This window comes from Bos javanicus, chromosome 19 (genome assembly GCF_032452875.1).
Source record: "Bos javanicus breed banteng chromosome 19, ARS-OSU_banteng_1.0, whole genome shotgun sequence".
NCBI lineage: Eukaryota > Metazoa > Chordata > Mammalia > Artiodactyla > Bovidae > Bos > Bos javanicus.
This window is the reverse complement of record NC_083886.1, coordinates 39,342,515-39,360,856: the sequence shown is the minus strand read 5'-3', so window position 1 is coordinate 39,360,856 and position 18,342 is coordinate 39,342,515. Positions and strand designations below refer to the sequence as shown.

At 49.8% G+C, this 18,342-nt stretch overlaps 2 protein-coding genes and 2 long non-coding RNA genes across 7 annotated transcripts in view; 2 read left to right on the top strand and 2 right to left on the bottom strand.

Annotated features, from left to right (window-relative positions):
- Nucleotides 1-5,893: 5,893 nt before the first annotated feature.
- HOXB2 (homeobox B2) lies at nt 5,894-8,290 on the bottom strand. Its single transcript, XM_061391491.1, has 2 exons — nt 7,778-8,290; nt 5,894-7,009 (listed from the first exon to the last, which is right to left on the bottom strand). The coding sequence occupies exons 1-2, from the start codon at nt 8,157-8,159 to the stop codon at nt 6,327-6,329; spliced, it is 1,065 nt and encodes a 354-aa protein (XP_061247475.1). The 5' UTR covers nt 8,160-8,290; the 3' UTR covers nt 5,894-6,326.
- Nucleotides 8,291-9,400: 1,110 nt separating this feature from the next.
- LOC133232286 (uncharacterized) lies at nt 9,401-14,500 on the top strand. Of its 2 annotated transcripts, XR_009731357.1 has the most exons (5): nt 9,401-9,927; nt 11,617-11,688; nt 13,143-13,195; nt 13,605-13,655; nt 14,194-14,500. It is a non-coding gene; the product is annotated as an uncharacterized LOC133232286 (long non-coding RNA). The 2 variants fall into 2 exon arrangements; XR_009731356.1 differs by having other exon boundaries at nt 13,605-14,500.
- HOXB3 (homeobox B3) overlaps nt 12,100-18,342 on the bottom strand; it is a 54,934-nt gene continuing 48,691 nt past the window's right edge. For all 3 annotated transcript variants that reach the window (XM_061391489.1, XM_061391488.1, XM_061391490.1), the window contains 2 exons: nt 15,276-15,871; nt 12,100-14,431 (listed from right to left, as the gene is read on the bottom strand). In XM_061391489.1, the coding sequence (XP_061247473.1) occupies nt 13,599-14,431; nt 15,276-15,723 (1,281 nt within the window). In that variant the 5' untranslated portion in view covers nt 15,724-15,871 and the 3' untranslated portion in view covers nt 12,100-13,598. The remainder of the gene's footprint in view (nt 14,432-15,275; nt 15,872-18,342) is intronic.
- LOC133232288 (uncharacterized) lies at nt 15,511-17,011 on the top strand. Its single transcript, XR_009731358.1, has 2 exons — nt 15,511-15,597; nt 16,322-17,011. It is a non-coding gene; the product is annotated as an uncharacterized LOC133232288 (long non-coding RNA).

The window sequence follows — 18,342 nt, the reverse complement described above, 5'->3', positions numbered from 1 at the left end:
ATCGGAACAGATCTTTCGTTAAGTCCTTAAGTGCCTCTCCGCCTGCTCTCCCAGCCCAGATCTTAAAGGCCAAAGCCCAAGATCAAAGATTGGAACTTAAGAATTAAAAGGATATTTGGGGTTATAATTTTTTTCTCTATAAGAAATGATTTCTTGTTGCTGTTTTTGGGGAGGATGCAATCTGAATTTAGGGGTGTGTTTTATTGCAAGCTCATTAAAATGTCACATGTCTGGTTGAGAACCATAGACTGTGGATGGTGCATATTGTAATGGGAAAACTATTAGTTTTGGGCCTAGAAAACTTGGGTTCAAATCCTTGCTTAACCATTTCTTAGCATTATAATCCTGGACAAGTTCCCTGGTTTCTCTGAATCTCAGCCTCAGAGAAGAAGCATGGGTTTAATACTACTTACCTCCCTACATTGTTAGTAGGATTAAAGCAAACAAGAAAACATAAACCATAGAGAACTCTGTAAGTGTATGATATTAACATATACATGCACATTCTGAAATACTATGAGCAGTCTTCTGTTTTTAATATAACTGACATATTAAAATATGGAAATATGTGATGGGAAAATAGCAGATGTGCTATATTTTTATATACCATATCACATATATTATGTAATATGTACTTTATCATATGCACATTTCATTGAAAATTCAGAAGGCTGCCTCTGTTTAGGCAAAGAATTTTCTTCTAAACTGAAGAGGTGGTTTTTTTTTAAGTAAAGCCTAGTATTATATAATCTATAACAAACCCTAACCTCACCTAATATAACTCTAATATTATATAATATATTAAAACTGCAGCAGAAAGATTTGAGATTGGGCATTAACAAGAACTCCCTGACTTTCCCAATTTGGGAGAAAACTGTCCTTGTCAGGGTTGAGGGTTGAACCTGACTTCTGTGATGTCAGAACAGGATGTAAACCTCTATCTGGATGGAAAGGTAAGTCAGAGAGTTGGGATCTTGCTAAAAGGAAAGATTAGAGTGACATGAAGAGTTGCACTTATTATTAACTTATTATTAAGTTGCTACTTAATTGGGCTTATCCAGGTATAGTGGTTGTGGCCAAAATATCCACATTGGAAACTTTATTGAACACTAACTGAGCTGAATTTGTATCCAAATGACTGTCCAGACTGTGATTTTTCTGTGGTGGTTGGGAATTAGAGACGGTTTTGTGTGTTAGCCACACAGTCATGTCCAGCTCTTTGTAACCCCATGGACTGCAGCCCACTCGGCTCCTCTGTTCATGGGATTTCCCAGGCAAGAATACTGGAGTGGGTTGCCATTTCCTTCTCCAGGGGATCTTCCCAAACCAGTAATCAAACCCAGGTCTCCTGCATCGTAGGTGGATTCTTTACCATCTGAGCCACCAGGGAAGTCCAGAGAAGGTTTTAGGAAGGCACTTTTACTGCTAACTCTCTCCTCAGAGGAGGAAGCAGTTTGTTATATCTCCTTCAGGCACCAAATATCTGCTTCTGAGTAGGAAGAAGGATGGGGGTGGGGAGCAGGAGGGCAGATCTGGGCTGGAAAGGTCAGTGGAGGATTTGGGCCACATTAGCTGCAACAGGTGGAGAGACTGATGTAGGGCCTAAGAGTCTACTTTCTGCAAACTGAGGACATGTATTCAATAGAGCATATTTCAGAAGGATGTACAGTGGGACCATTGAGTGTTTGTCAGAGACTTGAAGGAAAGGTGGAGAGAAGGTTCAGCAGAGCTATTTAGGGAGACCCATAACTTGTACCTATGTTCTAATGCCCTAGCAACCAGATAAACACTGACCAAAGGGGATTTTTAAAGTCTAGTACACTGGGAACTCCTGGCAGCCCAGTGGTTAGGACTCAGTGCTTCTACTGCAGGGGCCACAGGTTCCATCCCTGGTCCAGGAACTAAGATCCCACATGCTCAGTGTGACCAAAATGTATGTGTGCCCAGTCATAGCCAACTCTCTGCGACCCCATGGACTGTAGCCTGCCAGGCTACTCTGTCCGTGAAATTTTCCAGGCAAGAATACTGGAGTGGGTTGCCATTTCCTACTCCAGGGGATCTTCCCGACCCAGGGATTGAATCCGTGTCTTCTGCGTCTCCTGCACTGGCAGGCAGATTCTTTACCACTGCACCACCTAGAAAGTCCTTAAATAAATAAATAAACATTAAAAAAAAAAATGAAGTCTAGTACATCATGGCAAAGAAGTTTGGTGCCTCTTTTTTTATAAAATGTCCCACTTCTTAATACTCATATTCATTGAATACCTGGCGCATGGCACACAGCACTACAGCTAATTACATTCTTGTTGAAAAGGTTTCTCTCCCTGCTCACTTAAATAATGCTTGGGGCATGATTGTTGGTGTAAATAGGCAAATTAAAATTCATTCAAATGGCTCTACCAGATACTTGGGAAGTGGGTTATCATCAGACATCAAAAGTCACCACCTCCATTTAAAAGCACCTGACACCAGGTGCTATAATAAATATTTGATACGTTGTTTGTGAAGACTAATGAATATACTTTTGGCATATACTGATGCAGAGAACATTAGAGTCATTTAGTTCTTCCATTTATTTTACAGTTGGAGAAACTGAGGTCCAGAAAGGGGAAGAGACTTACCCAGGCATAAGTTTTTTAAAAGTGTAATGACTCAGGATTAGAGTGATTGCAAATAATTTCTCAATCTAATGGTCTTTTGCTTTCACCATAATATTAATGGGCCATTCTTCTTAAAAAATGACTCACCAAGAGTAGGACGGACTGACCAGCAGCTTTCAGGACAGCACTGAAGCCTTCCCACTCCAACCACAGCCAGTTTATAACCAGTCTGTCCTACAGACCACTTAAGAGGAGCCATACCACATCAGGATGGGATAACTGAGTGCAGCCACCTGGCACTGCCCTCTAACCTGCCATTGACGGGGGGCAGTCTGCTGCCCTGTCTAAGAACTCCCTTCTCTTTGCCTTCCTTCTCCATAGCCAGCCTGGAAGACTCAGGTTAAAAAGGATGACCCTAGAGATGAAACAAACAGAAGGAGCTAACTTAGAAAACAACTTAGGCACCCTGAGTCCAGTTCCTTACGAATTCTAAATTGCCATGCATTCCTTTGAATTTGAAGTCAGATGGAACAGAAAAGAGAAGTCATTTCTTTTTAGAAATGCCTTGCCTCTTTGTTCTTCTCTGGTGGCATCAAAGATGGTGAGTTTCATGAACAGGAGACAGGAGAAAGAAACAGAGGCTGTGTGTTGCCTGTAAAAACAGCTCTAACTCCTCTCTAATAAGCAAGGGAAATACTGGACCTTCTGATTTCCTGGATTGGTTGTTTCTCACCCCCAGGATGCAAAAAGTACCTAGATCTAAGCAGGTAGATTGAGCCTTTGGTTGGGCCCTCCCAACTCCCACTCTGTTGGGCAGGGAAGATTCAGGAATTCAGGGAAGACTCAGGCAGAAGCTAAAATTCAGGGCCCTTTGGGCCTCTGGTTTGGGTTGGGGAGGATTGGAAGGAGGTGACCAGATAAAGTGGGTGAAAAATTGTTAAACATGGAGGAAGGCAGGAAGCAAGGTGGCACTGTGATCCAGCAGTACTTCTCAGACTTTAGTTTGCCTGTAAGTTACTTGGGGATCTGCTAAATTGAGATTTTGATTCAGTAGATTTGGAGTGGGGCCTAAGAGTCTGCATTTCTAACTAGCCCACAGGTAGTGCTGATGCTGCTGGTCCATGGAGCAGCAAGTCTCTTAGAAAACTGGAGTCTCAGAGGCCCCTGAGTATTACAAACCAAGCCATGATTCCAGGAGGTGAATTCTCTCCAACGGAGCAGAGCCTGTATTTTTGGCATTGATGAAGTGTGCTCTCCTTTTGACCAAAGAAAGCTGAAAGGTGGGCAATTAGCAAGATCCTTCTGGTATTCTCCATCTTTGTAAACAATCTGCTATAGCTGAAAGAGCATTTTTAATTAGATCAAATTATCTAGTTTGGCTGTCCATAGAAATCAAAACCCCAGCTGAAATGTCTGTTTTATTTTGTTGGTGTAGAGATGGTTATGTGCTGTGATTTTAAAGAGGTTAAACACTGCCTATAGGCATATTTTATGGAGAAATAAACACACAGCCCAATGAGATGTATAGTGTGGTTTTACTATATTATATATTCACTTATTTATGGGGAAAATAAACACATAAGCCAACAAGCTGTATTATTACTTTAATATATTGAAATTATTTCATATGTATATATTTTATGAGGGAAAATAAACTAATAAGATACATGGTATTATTATAATAACACATCTAATTGTTCTATATTCATTTATTTATGAAAGAAATAAGTGCAATTTAACATGGCATAAGATTATTTAATGCAGGAGATGAATTCTATATTAAGACAGTTTAAGGGATTAAATTCCAGCTGAATAAGATGTGTGTACTGCCCACACTGAAAGACCAGATTTAAAAAAAAATATGCAGGGGTCTGTTTAGTCCTGTATGTCACGACCTATGTTCGCTCCTGGCTTTTCCTGACAGTTGTTGCCTTTGAGTGCCTGGTACTCCAAGTCCCCATCCTGCTGGTTCAGGGGAAAGTCTGGGAGGTCCGGGAATAAACTGCTTTTCAAGAACAGCAGCATCTGCTGGGGAGGTAGCCCTGCGGTGTCTGTTTCTGAGCCCGAGAAATATTAAATAAACCTAAGGAGGATGGATGGCTTTCCAGGGCCCTTTAAATCTCCACGTTCCCCGGAACAAACCAGGAGGCAGGTGGAAAGATCGATCCTTGCCTCCCGCTTACTGGGTTTGCAAGAAACCTGCTAAGGTGAGGTGAGGGATAGGAAATAGTGCTGAGACGGCAAATGAAGTTGTTGGCAAAGACAGGTAGGTCTGCATTTGGAGAACGCTCTGGCCGGGCATCAAATCCCAGAGCGAAGGATCAAAAGTCAGATTTGGCGAGGCAGACCCAGCCAGAAAGATCCGCCATTCACCCTCTCCCATTCCCACCCCCTCGCGGACTATCTGTCCGGCTCGCATCCTCAGCATCCGTTGGGCTGATTTTTCAAACAATACAATACAAAAACAAAAAAGGAACCCGTGAGACAGGGCTCCCTGTCTTCACAGGCATCGGGATGGTCCAAAAAGGTGAAGGTGGGTGCGGGGACGGTCCCGGGGCTGGCCGCGCGCATCCTGAGGCGGCTGTCATGGCGGCCACAGTCTCTTCCCTTCCCTCCCCTCCCTGCCTCCCGACCCCAGCGCCATTTTGAGCATCTTCCTGGCTTCCCTGTCTCTCTCCCGCTCTTCTCGCTCCTCCTTCGCTTTATACAAGCCAAGCGCCTCCCAACGCTGCCCGGGCCTCCCGGAGCTTGTCGCCCCGCAGCTCCTCGGACGCTCCTCCCAACCCCAGGAGCCTTAGGGTGACCGAGGGACCCGAAGAGCATTAGTGCCCGCTCCCGCTACATTTTCCACACGGCCTCCTTTCTTGTCCACTTGGGAGGCCAGTGACCATCCCTGGGTACGGGACCCTGCTTCTCAAGAAAACTCCCGACCCTACTCCACTCCTTGGCCCTGCGCATGACCCCAGACCTCGAGTTCCCCAGGCGTCCTGCGTCCTGGAAAAAACCCCTCCATTCCACTTGGGGCACTGAGGCGAGAAGCCTAGGAAGCCCTAGGGACCCTCCCAATCTAGCTGAACCTCTACGCCTCCCATCACAACTCTGAAGCCGGTGCCTGAGATCTCTTTTTGCTCTCACTTCAGTTGGCAGCACACCCTCTTCCTCCAAGGGGCCCCTTTTGTACCACCCGGACTTACCCGGCCCAGGGCAGACCCAGAAAGAGAGAGAGAGAGGGCGGCCTGGCCTAGTGGGTGCGGGGAGGAAAGGGACTGGGTCCCAACACAAACATTATCTCGTTTCCGTATTATAAAGACATTTATTTAATCTATGAAAATAATGTACAATAAATACTTTCCCCTTTTCCTATTAGTAAAGAATTTTAATAAATAATCTACGGCCTAAAACTTAAAAAAAAAAAAAAAAGAGACAGAGAGGAAAATAGGTTCCTCTAGTTCTTAAGAAAGCACACCCCCGCTCCCCAGAGTTTAATTATTCCTGAGATTTCGTTGGAAGGACTCTACCAAACGGATTTTTTTATGTGTAATTTGTAAAAGACGCCCGTGTGTCCAATATTTTAGAGAAGAAAGGAGGTGGATTAAACGCTAATTCAATAATACCTGAATTTTAGCAAAACACATAAAGAAGTCCATACAACTTGGGGAGGGGGGTCCTTGGGTTTCCCCGCAGGCTGCTGAGGGGGGCCGGGGGTCGAGAGAAGGAAGCGGGTTATTAAGGGAACTGCAGGTCGATGGCACACAGCGTGCTGGTGAAGAAGTCCAGCTCTTCCTCGGAAAAGGGAACCGGGCTGTCCAGAGAGCCCTGGAGACTAGGGGAGAGGCCTCCGGACAGCTGGAGACAGGAATCGGCCGCGAAGAAGCTGAGGTCCGGCAAGAAAGGCGAATCCTGCCGCTCTGAGAAGGCGTCTTCTGGCAACGGCTCCGGCTCCCGTCCGCCGGCCCCGCGCAGCGCGCCGCCCGGGCTCCGCGCGTCTGCGCCCTCCACGCGAGCGGCCAAAGCCCGGGGGCCCGAGACGCCCGGAGGCCCTTGCGCGACCTCGGGCGTGAGACAACAGGCTGCTCGCGAGGCCTGCAATACGGAGGGGCGACCCGGGCTAGCCACAGGCTCTTCGGCTGGCTCGCCGGTGTTCCGCAGCGCGCCCGGGCAGGCTGGCTCCCCGTCGGGCGGCTCTCGGTGCTGCGTCTGCCGCTTGTGCTTCATGCGCCGGTTCTGGAACCACACTTTAACCTGCCTCTCGGTGAGGTCCAACAAGGCCGCGATCTCCACGCGGCGCGGCCGGCACAGGTACTTGTTAAAGTGGAATTCCTTCTCCAGCTCCAGCAGCTGCGTATTGGTGTAAGCGGTGCGCAGCCTGCGCGCCCCGCCGCCGGCGGCCTCCGGCAGTCCCGGCCCATCTGCGGGGAAAGCGGGCTGGGCGTCAACGCGGGCCGTGTCCTCAGCCCAACCTCAACTCGGCTGAAATAAAAGACTATACCATCCTCCCAAAACAATGTCAGCGGCACCCCCAACCTGCCCGCCTACCAAAGCGGCTCGCTCCCACGGCTCTTGCCTTCTTTCTCGTCCCTCTCTCTCTCCGCCAGACCCGGCCAGAGTCAGCGCGCAGCATTCAGAGAGCCGCCCACGGACCATGCAGGGGTTACGGAGCGGCTCCCCTTCGCCCCCAGAACCTCAGAGCCCCTCCCAGGTCCTCCGAGTGGATCCCTCATTTCAGCACTTTCCAACTCAGCCTGGGGAGAGGATTTATAAAGAAAGATTGTTCCTCACCTCTTCTCCTCCCTAGCCCCCAGCTCTCAAATTCCCCCTCTTCTCCTAGAGCTAGATTAGATGGGATAGAATCTTTTCCTGCCTCCAGATTCGACCCCATCCAACAATACTCCTCCACACAGCTAAATGTGAAACCTCAATCGAATCCTTTTCTCCTAGCAGAAAAAGATGCTCTTCCCCAATCGGCTTCCAAAATCTGCTGTAGGGAAAGGGAAAAAACCAAAATGCTGGCAGCGGCCAGGCCTGAACCAAAATGATCTTTTCTGCTTTCTCGTCCCTGGAATCGACGGGGGCAAGAAACCCCAACAGGCTCGACACCTTTTTCTACCTCCCCCATCGCTCTTTCTCCCCCTTTTTTTCTAGCTGCCCCTCACCCAACCCCTATCACGCTTACCGACCTGCCGGCGATCCGACCCCGGAGGCCAGGACGGAGGAGGCGGCCGGGGGAGACGCGGCGGATTGGCTGGGTTTCTTGGCGGATTTCTTCTCTTTCATCCAGGGGAACTCGGGGGCCAGGGGGGCGGCGGGGAGCGGCGGCAGCGGCGGCAGAGCGGGCCCATCTTCGGCTCGCTTTTGGCTCCCGGGTCTCTGAAGGGTGGAGGCGCCGGGCTGGAGGCTGGGGAAGGTTTGCTCGAAAGGAGGAGGAGGAGGAATTAATGTCGACTCCTTGATTGATGAAGTTTGAAATGTCTCCAAGACAGCGGGGAAGGAAGTCAGACACTCGGCGAGCGATGGCTGGCTGTTTATAAACCCAATCTCCCTCTCAAATTCAAAATTCATGGCTTTCAATGGTGGGGGAGGGGGCCTGCTGGGGGGGCGTCAGGAGGGAGGATCGGAAGGGACCCCCCCTCCTGCCCCCCCCAGGTTTGTGTGATGCAGCGATTTTGGGAGGGGAAGATTTTGTTCTCTCTCTCTTTTTTGTTTTTTTAAATTTTGGGCCTTTATAATTGTATATTGCTGATAAATACAAGCGTATGGGGACTCTCTCTATTAAACCCAGGACTCCGGCGAAATTGCAGGGAATTCATGGTCACGGGACCCGCCTTGGCCAATCACTCGTCTGGGCCTGGTAGAAAACAGAGCATTATTTGCTTTAATTGATTCAAAAACTCTAGAGGACCATGACCTGGACACCATGAGCCCCCCAGTCCTATATACCTGCTCCCCATGCCCCGCTTTCTCCAGAAAAGCTAAAGGAACATTGTCTTCATCCCCTTCAGAGGAGGGGAGGTTCTGGAACCCAGGAAACAAGAGAACCTGAGGGAGAAGTCTTTCTCTTTTTCAAATATTTTTAATACAGTAAAGCTTTCTTTACAAGGCCAGCAGCATTCCCTGCCCCCACCCCGGAAAAAAAAGAAAGCTGAGCGAGGATCTCAATATGGGAGGAAGAGGTAGTAGAAAGAAGTTTTCCCCTTTGGGAAAGGCCTGTGTTACAGTGCAATAAGGAAGAGAAGAGATTTACAATCATCAGCATCACTATCCCCAACCCACCCCCTAAAAGCAACAGATAAATCTTAGAAAATCGACAAGCACTCCTAGGCTGACACAGAGGAGTGAGACAGACAGTGAGGAGCCCTTTTGGGCCTCTGGCCTGTGGAGCTGTGAAGTCTTCTCTGCCCAGCATTTGCAGCACTGCCCCTGCCCCTATGTCTACCTGCCTCCTCACCTGGAGGCATCTGCTCCTCAATGACACCCCAGCAGACAGGGTCTAAGATGCACATGCACCCTCTCAAGCCTCAAGCCTGTATCTGCATCTATATCCAGGAACAGGACCAAGGTAGCCCCCAGTTTGACTTAAAGAACTCTCAAACCTCAGGTCAATGTATTGGAAGGGGGTACTCCCCCCCACAGGAATGCCCTTGCCATTTTTGTCATTGTATGTATGTATAAATATCCCCAACAAGATAGAATTCTCTGAACATGGAGGGGGTGCAAAAATAATGATCAGAGATGATATCTCATTTCTAGCCCCTGGGGAAATTGTTGTTTTTATTTCTTTTCAGAAGTTCAAGATAGTATGAACTTTAGGGAGTGCTGTAATTTACTGGAGGGACTGACTGGGTACAAGACTCAGGGCCCCAAGCAATCGTTGGAAAACTAGATCTCAAAGCAGAAAATGAAAAGTCGATCTGGGGTAAGATTTTTAAATAAGTGGGTCAGAGGGACCGAGAGGAGATGAGGCGATCAATCTTAGCCCCCTGACAGCTCCCTCCGATGGCATCAAAGAATTTGTTTCTTTGGGAAAGCAGAGGGAACAGCCGAAATTCCCCAACCCTTTAAAAGGCCTGGAGGTAGGGGGTGTTAGCGAAAGAGAAAGGTGATTCTGGGAGAGCAGGGAAACAGATGGGAAATGGGGACAGAGGAAAGGCGCCGGGTTGGGTGGAAAGTTTTTCTGGAGAACTCCCACGGCTCCGGCCTCCCCTCCCCCTCCTCGCTCGCTGCCGCGGAGCAAGGAGGAGAAGGCTGGTTAGCAGAGAAATGGCAACTACACGGCCGGGAGCTGGAACTAGAAACTTTCTGTCAGTGTCTAACAGCCGCGTGGGTGGTGGTAAGTATTCATCCGTGTGGGGGGGGAGGGTGAGTGTTTAAAAAGGACAGAGAAATCTGAGGAGAAGGGTGGGGGTGGAGGAGAGCCAGGAGGAAAAAGGGGGAGCTGGACGTGGGGGCTGCAGGGACAAGGGGCGGCAGGCTCTGGAGGGCTCAGATCCAAGGGAGCTGCTCTGAAAAACGGGGCAAACTAGCCAGAGACGGTTGTGTCCAGCTCGGCTCCAAAGAAAGTAATTTTTGCCACTTGGAGGTGAGGACGGGGGTGGAAGTGGGGGAGGAGGCACAGAAGAGTAGTCGTCTGCAGGTTGTGCAGGGAGGCCTAAGAGGGGTCTCCCTCCGGCCACCCCCTTAAGAAGCCCTGGAAGTTTTTTCACAGCCTCTCCAGCTGGCTGCAGGGTTGAGCGATTCTCTCCGCAACAACTCCGGCTGTCCCTGCAGGAAATACGGCTCTCTCTAACCCTGCTGACAGATTTTACGGCCAGATTAGAGAACAGCAGAAAACTTGGGTGTTAAAAGGGGCCAAGAGAACCTTCCTTCCCAGAGTCGCTGCTTCCCCGCCCCCTTGTTGTGCTGTGAATCCTACTGTACAGATATTTTCCCCTCGACTTTGGCTGCTTAGCTAGGGGCTGAAATCTCTAAGAGAGAAGGGAGGGGGACACCAAGCCAAGGTGGCCCTGATTTTTCTTGTTTGCAATTCCAGTGTTAAGCCAAAGCTCTGTTTTTCAAACTCAAGTTAAACTTTCTGACTTGGCCTGCCTCTCTCCTGCTAGATAAATAATCAGTCCACTCTACATCTAGAGCCAAACATGGCGCTTCATCTAGTTACATCATTCAGAAAATGTTATTCAGGGAAGACGAAGAGAGAAAGAAAGAAAGAAAAACCCTTGAGCGTTATTTGATCCCAATCAAACTTTGCACGCTCTTATGCCTTTAAATTATAGCCTGACCCAATGCTAAATTGCTTGCTGCTTGGATGAGCCTAGTCCAGTTAAAATCCTACTTGGTGGTGGTGTGGGGGGTGGGGTGAAGAATTCAGGTTGCTTTTTTATTGTTATTTATTGTTGCATAAAGACTATAATTACTAACCTTGGACTGCCAGGATACAACATAAAAATGAAAATCAGCCCTGGCTTTAAGGCTGAGGGCCTGGAATGATTCTCACCGACACGCCCCCCACCCCCCCACCATCTCTACCTCCAAATATATGCTCCTAATTAAGCAATGCGAGAGCATCGCTTACAATTAGAATTATGCAACTCTTCAGCAAGCAGCCATCGCTTCTCTTTCAACGAATTAGCTCCATATTTCAGCTTCCCTGTCTCCTAGCTCTTATCGGCTTCAGCGACGCGGTGGTGACATTTCATCTTTGACAGACCCTCTCTATCCTCGCTCCAATGTGATAAAACTTTTATGGAACCACGACTAAGAAATGAAGTTTTCCCAAGGATCGTGGAAACAGAGCGGCACATTAGCCTGGGGACCGTTTTATGTATGCTTGGATCCATAGCTTCTCCCACCCTCCTCCTCTCCCCTTACCCTGGCAGGGGAAATCAAACAGGCCTCCTCTCCCTCTGCCCTGAGTTTTATTTAGTGATTTAATTTCACTTTAGTTTTAAGGTTTGACCTGAGAAGTCTAGGCCTCAGAATTTTTTTTTTTAAGATTAATCATTTTCCTTTGTTTTCATTTTAGACCCAATGGTGGTTGGGCTTCGGGTCACGTGACGACTTCTTTGTAGCTCCGGAAGAGAACTGTGAAGTTTAGGTTGGAGAAGCAGTAATGGGCCAGATTTCTGTTGTTGTTGATGGGTTGGGGGCGGGGGGGGGGGGGGGGCGGGGCAGCGAGGAGGCTGTGGCCAAAGAAGCAAAAAGACAAAAGGTCAGTCAATGAGGAAAAACTGAGAGGGGAAAAAGACAAACAGAAAAGACCTAGAGAGAGTCCCCTAGTCTCCCTTTGCCCCAAACTTGTTACTTAAATCTTAAGAAGTTGGCAGAATGTTCCAAGCTTGTGTGAGAAAAACCAAATAAACCTGAGACACAGATGGGGGAGGTAGGGCCCTGAGCAGGGGAGCATAAAAAGGCCAGGATAGGGTCTTCACCATTCTTCTTCCCTTGGGGAAATCTGGCAGTCAGCAGCCTGCTGCTCTGCTATCTAAATTGGACCACCAAGACAAGATAAAATTGATAACAGAAAGTTTATTCAAGAATTATATGACAGACAACCCTTTTAAGTAAGGAAAAAAAGTAACTACAGAAGAACAAAGAAAGTTCCAAGAGGGAATTAACTCTAATTCTACAAATTCAGGACTATACAGTGACAATTAGGAGCTGAGTTCATGCCTTTTAGAACTAATTACAATTGTTCATAAGTACAAGTTTAACATAAATCTATAGCTTTTTTCTAGAGTACAATAACTAAAATAGCTGGTTTTACATGACAGGGAACACAACGTCCTTTATAACAAGTAAATACTAAAAAAAAAAGTACAATTTTTTCCTTTTTCCCTCATATAAATACATAAAGTAGGGGGATAAATAATACAAAAAAAAAAAGAAAATATTTTAACAAGCTATAACCAATAAATATATATGAAAATGTTCACTAGAACACACGTTTTTTGAGCAATGCTGGACTCCTGCAGGCCCAGGCATCTCTCACAGTTGTTTTTATATCCATTAAAATGTAAACTCTAAGTGCAACAAAAGTGTCCTGTCCAGGGTTGAGCAAGGCACACAGGCCCAGCTGCAGCCCCCGCCTGGGACAGTTTGTCAAAATATACCCTGTTTTCACGTTAAGTCAAGAGAGCAACAGAAGAAAAGAAAAGTGTAGAACCTCGCTGTCACCGACTGCTTTCTGTGAAGAGAGGGGGATGGACCTGGAGCTGAGATGGGAGACAGCGGAATGGGCAGACCTTTAGTCCTGACAACTTGCCTGCCCTCACCTCCCAGCTTTGCCATAAAAGAAAATATATATATATATATTTATAATATAGACAGCTCTTTCAGGATCTCTCACCATCCCTGAGCCCTCTGAAGAGTGTAATTGATAGGGGTGGGGTATAGATATTAATGTCCTAGAGCAGAAAAATATGGGACTAGAAATGGAGTGCCCAATCAACCTTCTCCTATCATGGGAAGAAATCTGAGGATTCAGGAAAGTGGGAGGGGGACATGCTTTGTGCCCTTGGTTTTGAAATGTATTTGAATTTTTTTTTAAAGGAGAATTGCCAGGAAAGAAAAATCAAGATTTGGGGGAATTAACCACATGAAAGGTAAGTTGGTTGGTTGGCTGGTGATGGCCTAGCCATCTTGTCTGTTTTTTAAAATGTGCTTCTTTGCCTGTTTCCCTATCTCCTCTTCCTCTACCCGACTCCCTAAGGTGGAATTCCAACTGGATATTGCTGGAGGCCTAGGGTTGATGGGGTCATCTCCAATCTGCTGTAGATTCCTTTCCAATGGGTTGGCAGGCAGACTAAACAAGAGCTGCAGGACTTAAAAAGCAACCTCTCAGGCCAGGGGGAGGGGAAGGACCTCCAGGCCCTTTCTTCCCAGGAAGCCTGGCTGCCATCTCCCTGCCTCCTCTTTCAGACCTCCCGACTGCACCCAACTCCACAGCCCCCGTCCCTCCTGGGTCTTCTCCACCCCAAGACCTGCTCCTCAGCCCTCCCTCTCCCATCACAGGTGTGTTAACTTGGGCGCTTCTTGGATTCTACCCTGAGGAGGAGGCGCATGGTGAGAGGAGAGGTCTGTGTAGGTGGGGTGGGGGTCGCAGGGTCCGTGGTGCTGGCTGGGGGCCATAGGGGGCGCCCCGTTGTAGTCCAGGTTCCCCGAGGGGTGGTGGGAAAGGTGGTTGAGGCCGTAGAGGGAGGGGCCGGCAGGGGGCGGCAACGGATCCGCGTAGCCGCCCCCGCCCACGTACACGGGGCTGCCCTGCATGGTGGGCGTCCCGTAGGCGCCCCCGTTGGTTTGAAGGACGTGAGGCTCGTAATCGGGCGCCGGGGTCTGGGGATACTTCTGCGGGGCGCCGCAGCCTTTGAGGGGGGGCTGGTAGTTGGAGGGCAGCGCATAGGCATTCTGGTGGGCTTTGCCGAAGGCGGGCGGGGACGGGCTCTCATAGCTGGGGGTCATGGAATGCAAGGCGTTCATGAAGCCAGCCGTGGACTGCATGGGCTGCGAGGGGCTGCCGGCGGGAGAGGGGCCCCCCGAAGACGAGGCCAGGCCCTTGGCCTTCTGGTCCTTCTTGTATTTCATGCGCCGGTTCTGGAACCAGATCTTGATCTGCCGCTCGCTGAGGTTCAGCAGGTTGGCCATCTCCACGCGGCGCGGCCGGCATAGGTAGCGGTTGAAGTGGAACTCCTTCTCCAGCTCCACCAGCTGCGCGCTCGTGTACGCCGTCCGCGCCCGCTTGGAGGCCGCAGACCCCGGGGGGCTCTTGTCCCCTCCCCCGCCGCAGCCCCCACTGCTGCCACTGCCGCCGCCTCCTCCGCCGCCGCTGCCGCAGCCCTCCGCTGGACCCGAGGGGGAGGGGTGGGAAGGGGAGAAAATGAAATAAAAGATAATTACTGAACACGCCGAAATTGAATGCATCGTTTCTTAATAAATCCAGGCCTGGACTCGGAGGCCCCGCCGCCCTCCCCTTCGCGTCCCCGCCTCCTCCTCTTCACCGCCCCCCGCCCCCACCCGCCGCATTAGCGGACACTCTATAATAGTGGCATTTATTAAGAGACCTGTTCTCCTCTCACTGCCCCAGCTTATGAAAATTTGATCATGTCACGCAGACAGAGCCGCATGGCCATTTATTTAGGGCTGGATTTTCTCGCACACGCTTTCTCCCCCCTTTTATCCCTAGTTCCAGGTGTAGAAGACACTCCTCCGCCCTCCACTGCGCCCCGTCCTGTGGCCCAGACAGGTGCTTGAGGAGAGCTCCTGGGCGAGTCTGGACATTCTGGGCAGGGCACGGAAATGGGGGGGGGTGGCAAAGAGGTTGCCATGCCTGGAGGCCAAGACCGCGGGCCGCCCGAGCGATTGTGATTAATACCCACAGTAGTAATACTTAATAACAATCAATCGTTGACGACTCTGCGTCTACTGGCAGCGTCTCGTGACTCTGCGGCCTTGCAAAGGGCTGAGGCCGAGCACCTGGCCTTCTGGGCCTCTCAGAAGTTCAGGTGGAGGAGGGCAGGAGGGAGAGGGTGCTGGCGGGGTCAGGGGTCGCCAGGTGAAGGGGGAGGGTATGGGAAATGCGCCGTAGCTGCCGCCGCCGCCTGGGCGCCTAGGGGCTGGGTGCTAGAATAACAGTGACATTCCTGGCCGGGACAAAAGCTGACGACGACGAAGCCAGAGAGCCGGTACCTGTGCCAGGGGAGCTGTTTTTCAGCTTGGACGTTTGCCTCGACTCTTTCATCCAGGGGAATATCTGTTTGGTGAGGGTGGAGTTGGAGCCGGCACCGCACTTGGGGGGGCCGCTTTTGCTGGGACCGCCCCCGTTACTGCTGTTGCTAGTGGTACTGGTAGGTGCGGCGCTGGGCGGGGGCGAGCCGGGCGGGGCCGGCAGGGGCTCCGAGGCCAGGCCCGGCCTCATGCAGCTGCCGTTGAGTTCCTTGCCCTTGGCGTGTGGGGCGGCGTTGCCCAGGGACTGCAGCGAGCACGCTGAGCGCTGGTAGTCACTTTCCAGGTGCGTGGCGGCCTGGAAGGGGGGCTGAGGGGGACCGTCGTAGCCGAAGCCATTGCTGCCAGGGTATGAGGGGTAGCCTCCGAAGAGTGCTGCGGCGGTGTTGTCGTAGTAGGTGGCTTTCTGCATCGCTGGGTGAGGCCCTGGTGGTGGGTGGCAACTTGCAAGGGCCAGATACCCTCACGACCGGACATTGGCACCCCTTGGGGTCACGTGGCACGCCGGACCCCCCCCCTTTCTGCCCCCCTCCTCCCGGGATCTGTTCGTAGCGGTTGACCTGCGGGGTGAGAGAAGAGACACGGGGAGAAGAGGACTGGGGCTCGAATCCATCTTAGGAACTGAAAAGGGAACTGACATCAATAGGGTTTTTCTTCTCCCCCACCCAACATCTTCACAGCAGATGCTGAGGCCACTTGTTTGGCCTGAAATGGATTTTTCTTATATCAGTGCTTTAATTTTAAAAGAAAAAGCCCACCAGTTTTCATCTTCACTTAAAAAAAATAAGGACTCCATTCCTTTGGGAACTCTCTGGATATAGAATCTTACTATGGCAAGGGCCATGGCTTCTCTCCTGCCTGCCTACTAGCCCCTGACCTTTCTTCTCTCTCCCTACACCCGTCCCCCAACTCTGGGATAGGGTGGCTCAAGGGGGGGGGGACTCCAAAATAAAAGCATCATCAACACCCTCCTCTGAGCTGAGAGGCCTCCTGCTTTTGCCCCCATCTAGGTCCCTTTCATCCAAGCAGAGTCTAACCTGGAGAAAAAAACTGAGGCTGAGGATCGCTGGTAGAGGCAGCAGGAAGAAGCAAGTTGAGCAGGGAACCTTCTGGTGTGAGGGAGCCTCTCCTTACCCTCCCATCTCAAGAAGCAGCACCCTGACCCAAAACTTCCTGAAGATTTTTAACCTCCAGAGCCAGTGGAACTGAGCCGCCTCCATGGCCTTTGCTGCAGGTACCACCACCTCCAGTCTGAGTGTTTGCTAACCAAGTCTGGGATCCCACAGCCAGCGGCCCCCATGGGGCCCCCAAATGGAACAGGATTGTTTCTTTGGTGGGACTGGTTGGTGCTGTGACCATTTGGCTAGGTCTTCCCCCACTCTGTTTTTTTTCATCAGGCATAATTTTTTTTACCCACCCTTTCCTTGACAGTCTGCTTCCTTTGATTTTTCCAAAAGAAGAAAGAAACTGGGTAACTGCTGGACTTTTCTACAAAGAGATGGGAAAGTCTTTCTAAAACAGAATTTTTTTCCCCTAAGAAAAAAGAAAGTAAACAAAGCAATCTAAGCAATATTATCTGGGCTGGAAACTGGGTGCCCCTGTTTACTGAAGTTCTTTGAGGCAAAAAAAAAAAAAAAAAAACCTTTAATGCAGGCTTTTAAAAGTGTGCTGGAAAAATAAAGGTTCAAGCTGTCACAGGATTTTGTGTATTTCTTCCGAAACTTCTGACTACATCCCCCCAAGCTCACCAAATCTGTCTTCTCAACTCCTCACCATCACTTTTCATAGAATCTTTAGATTGACCCTCTCTTCTGACATATGAGTTTGGACTAGTTAAATCTCATTCAGCCCAGCTAGTCAACTCCAAAGAAAACTAAAAATAGGAAAATAAAAAGGGAGTCCAGGTGAAGGAAATCCCTCCCACACATAAATCCCCTTCTTAATGGCACAGATTTATACTCAAAAGGGAGCTGGGTAACTCTGAGTTCCGATTGGTTTCTGGGAAGAATTTGTTTCTGGGAAACACACAGGGGTCTGCAAAGCAGGAGGTCCTTCCAGGGAGGAGAACTGGAGTTCAATTGACCAGGCTGACCCAATCCCTTTATTATTATTACCATTAGCCTCTGATGATTTAACCAAAATTAGCTTCGGAGCAGCCCTGGTTGAAGGGGGAATTAATTAACAGGCATCAGTTGAGTTTGTTATTAATAGATAAGAGAATGAAATAAAAACGTTGGAGGGGGTTGGCTGGCTGGGCCCTGGCTTTATTTAGTCTAAATGATTGTTACAGCAGTAATGATGATGATGATGATGATAGTTATAATAAAACAATAATTTGACTAGACGCCTGGGGCCGAAATTCCTGTCGCTCCCCCTGCAATGAACTCGCAAACCATTGCAGAAACGAGGCCAGGCAAGTGTGGGAAGCAAGAAGCTAGAGACATGATAGGAAAGAATGGAGGCTCCACCGGCAGCCAGAAAGGGCCGGGAAGGTTTGTGGATGGAGTTAGTCCCTGGCTGCCGCTGTCGCCGCCGGGCTGTCTCGGCTGCTGCTGCCATGGTGCCTGGCGACAAGCTATGTTGGCCAAGGAGAAGAGAAGCGTTCAGGACGCAGAAACGATTTAGCAGCGGCAGGTTCCAAGCACACCCGGCCGAGGACCAGCCCTAGGGCGGCAGCAAGTTTGGGCGCTGAAGGTAACTAAATTAAAAGGCGCCTTAGTAACTCCACACCGGGATTTTGTCAGGCCCGGCCGGCCGGAGGGCGCACACAGAGGCCCGGCTAATGGGACAGTGAGAAGAAGGAGAGGTGCCAAGGGGATCCGAAACCTGGGGATCCAGGAAAAGGGGGGTGGGGTGCAGTTCTACCAAGCCAAACACATCTATTTCCCTTGCCTCCATGTTGAAAAAATCCAGGCTCCATCTGGCTCCTCGGGAGAGAGAGAGGGAGGGAAGGAGACGGTGGCTCCCGGCTTCCCCCCAGGGTCTCACTGGAGAGGGGCGGTGAGCCACCCCAAGAAACCCACTTTTCCAA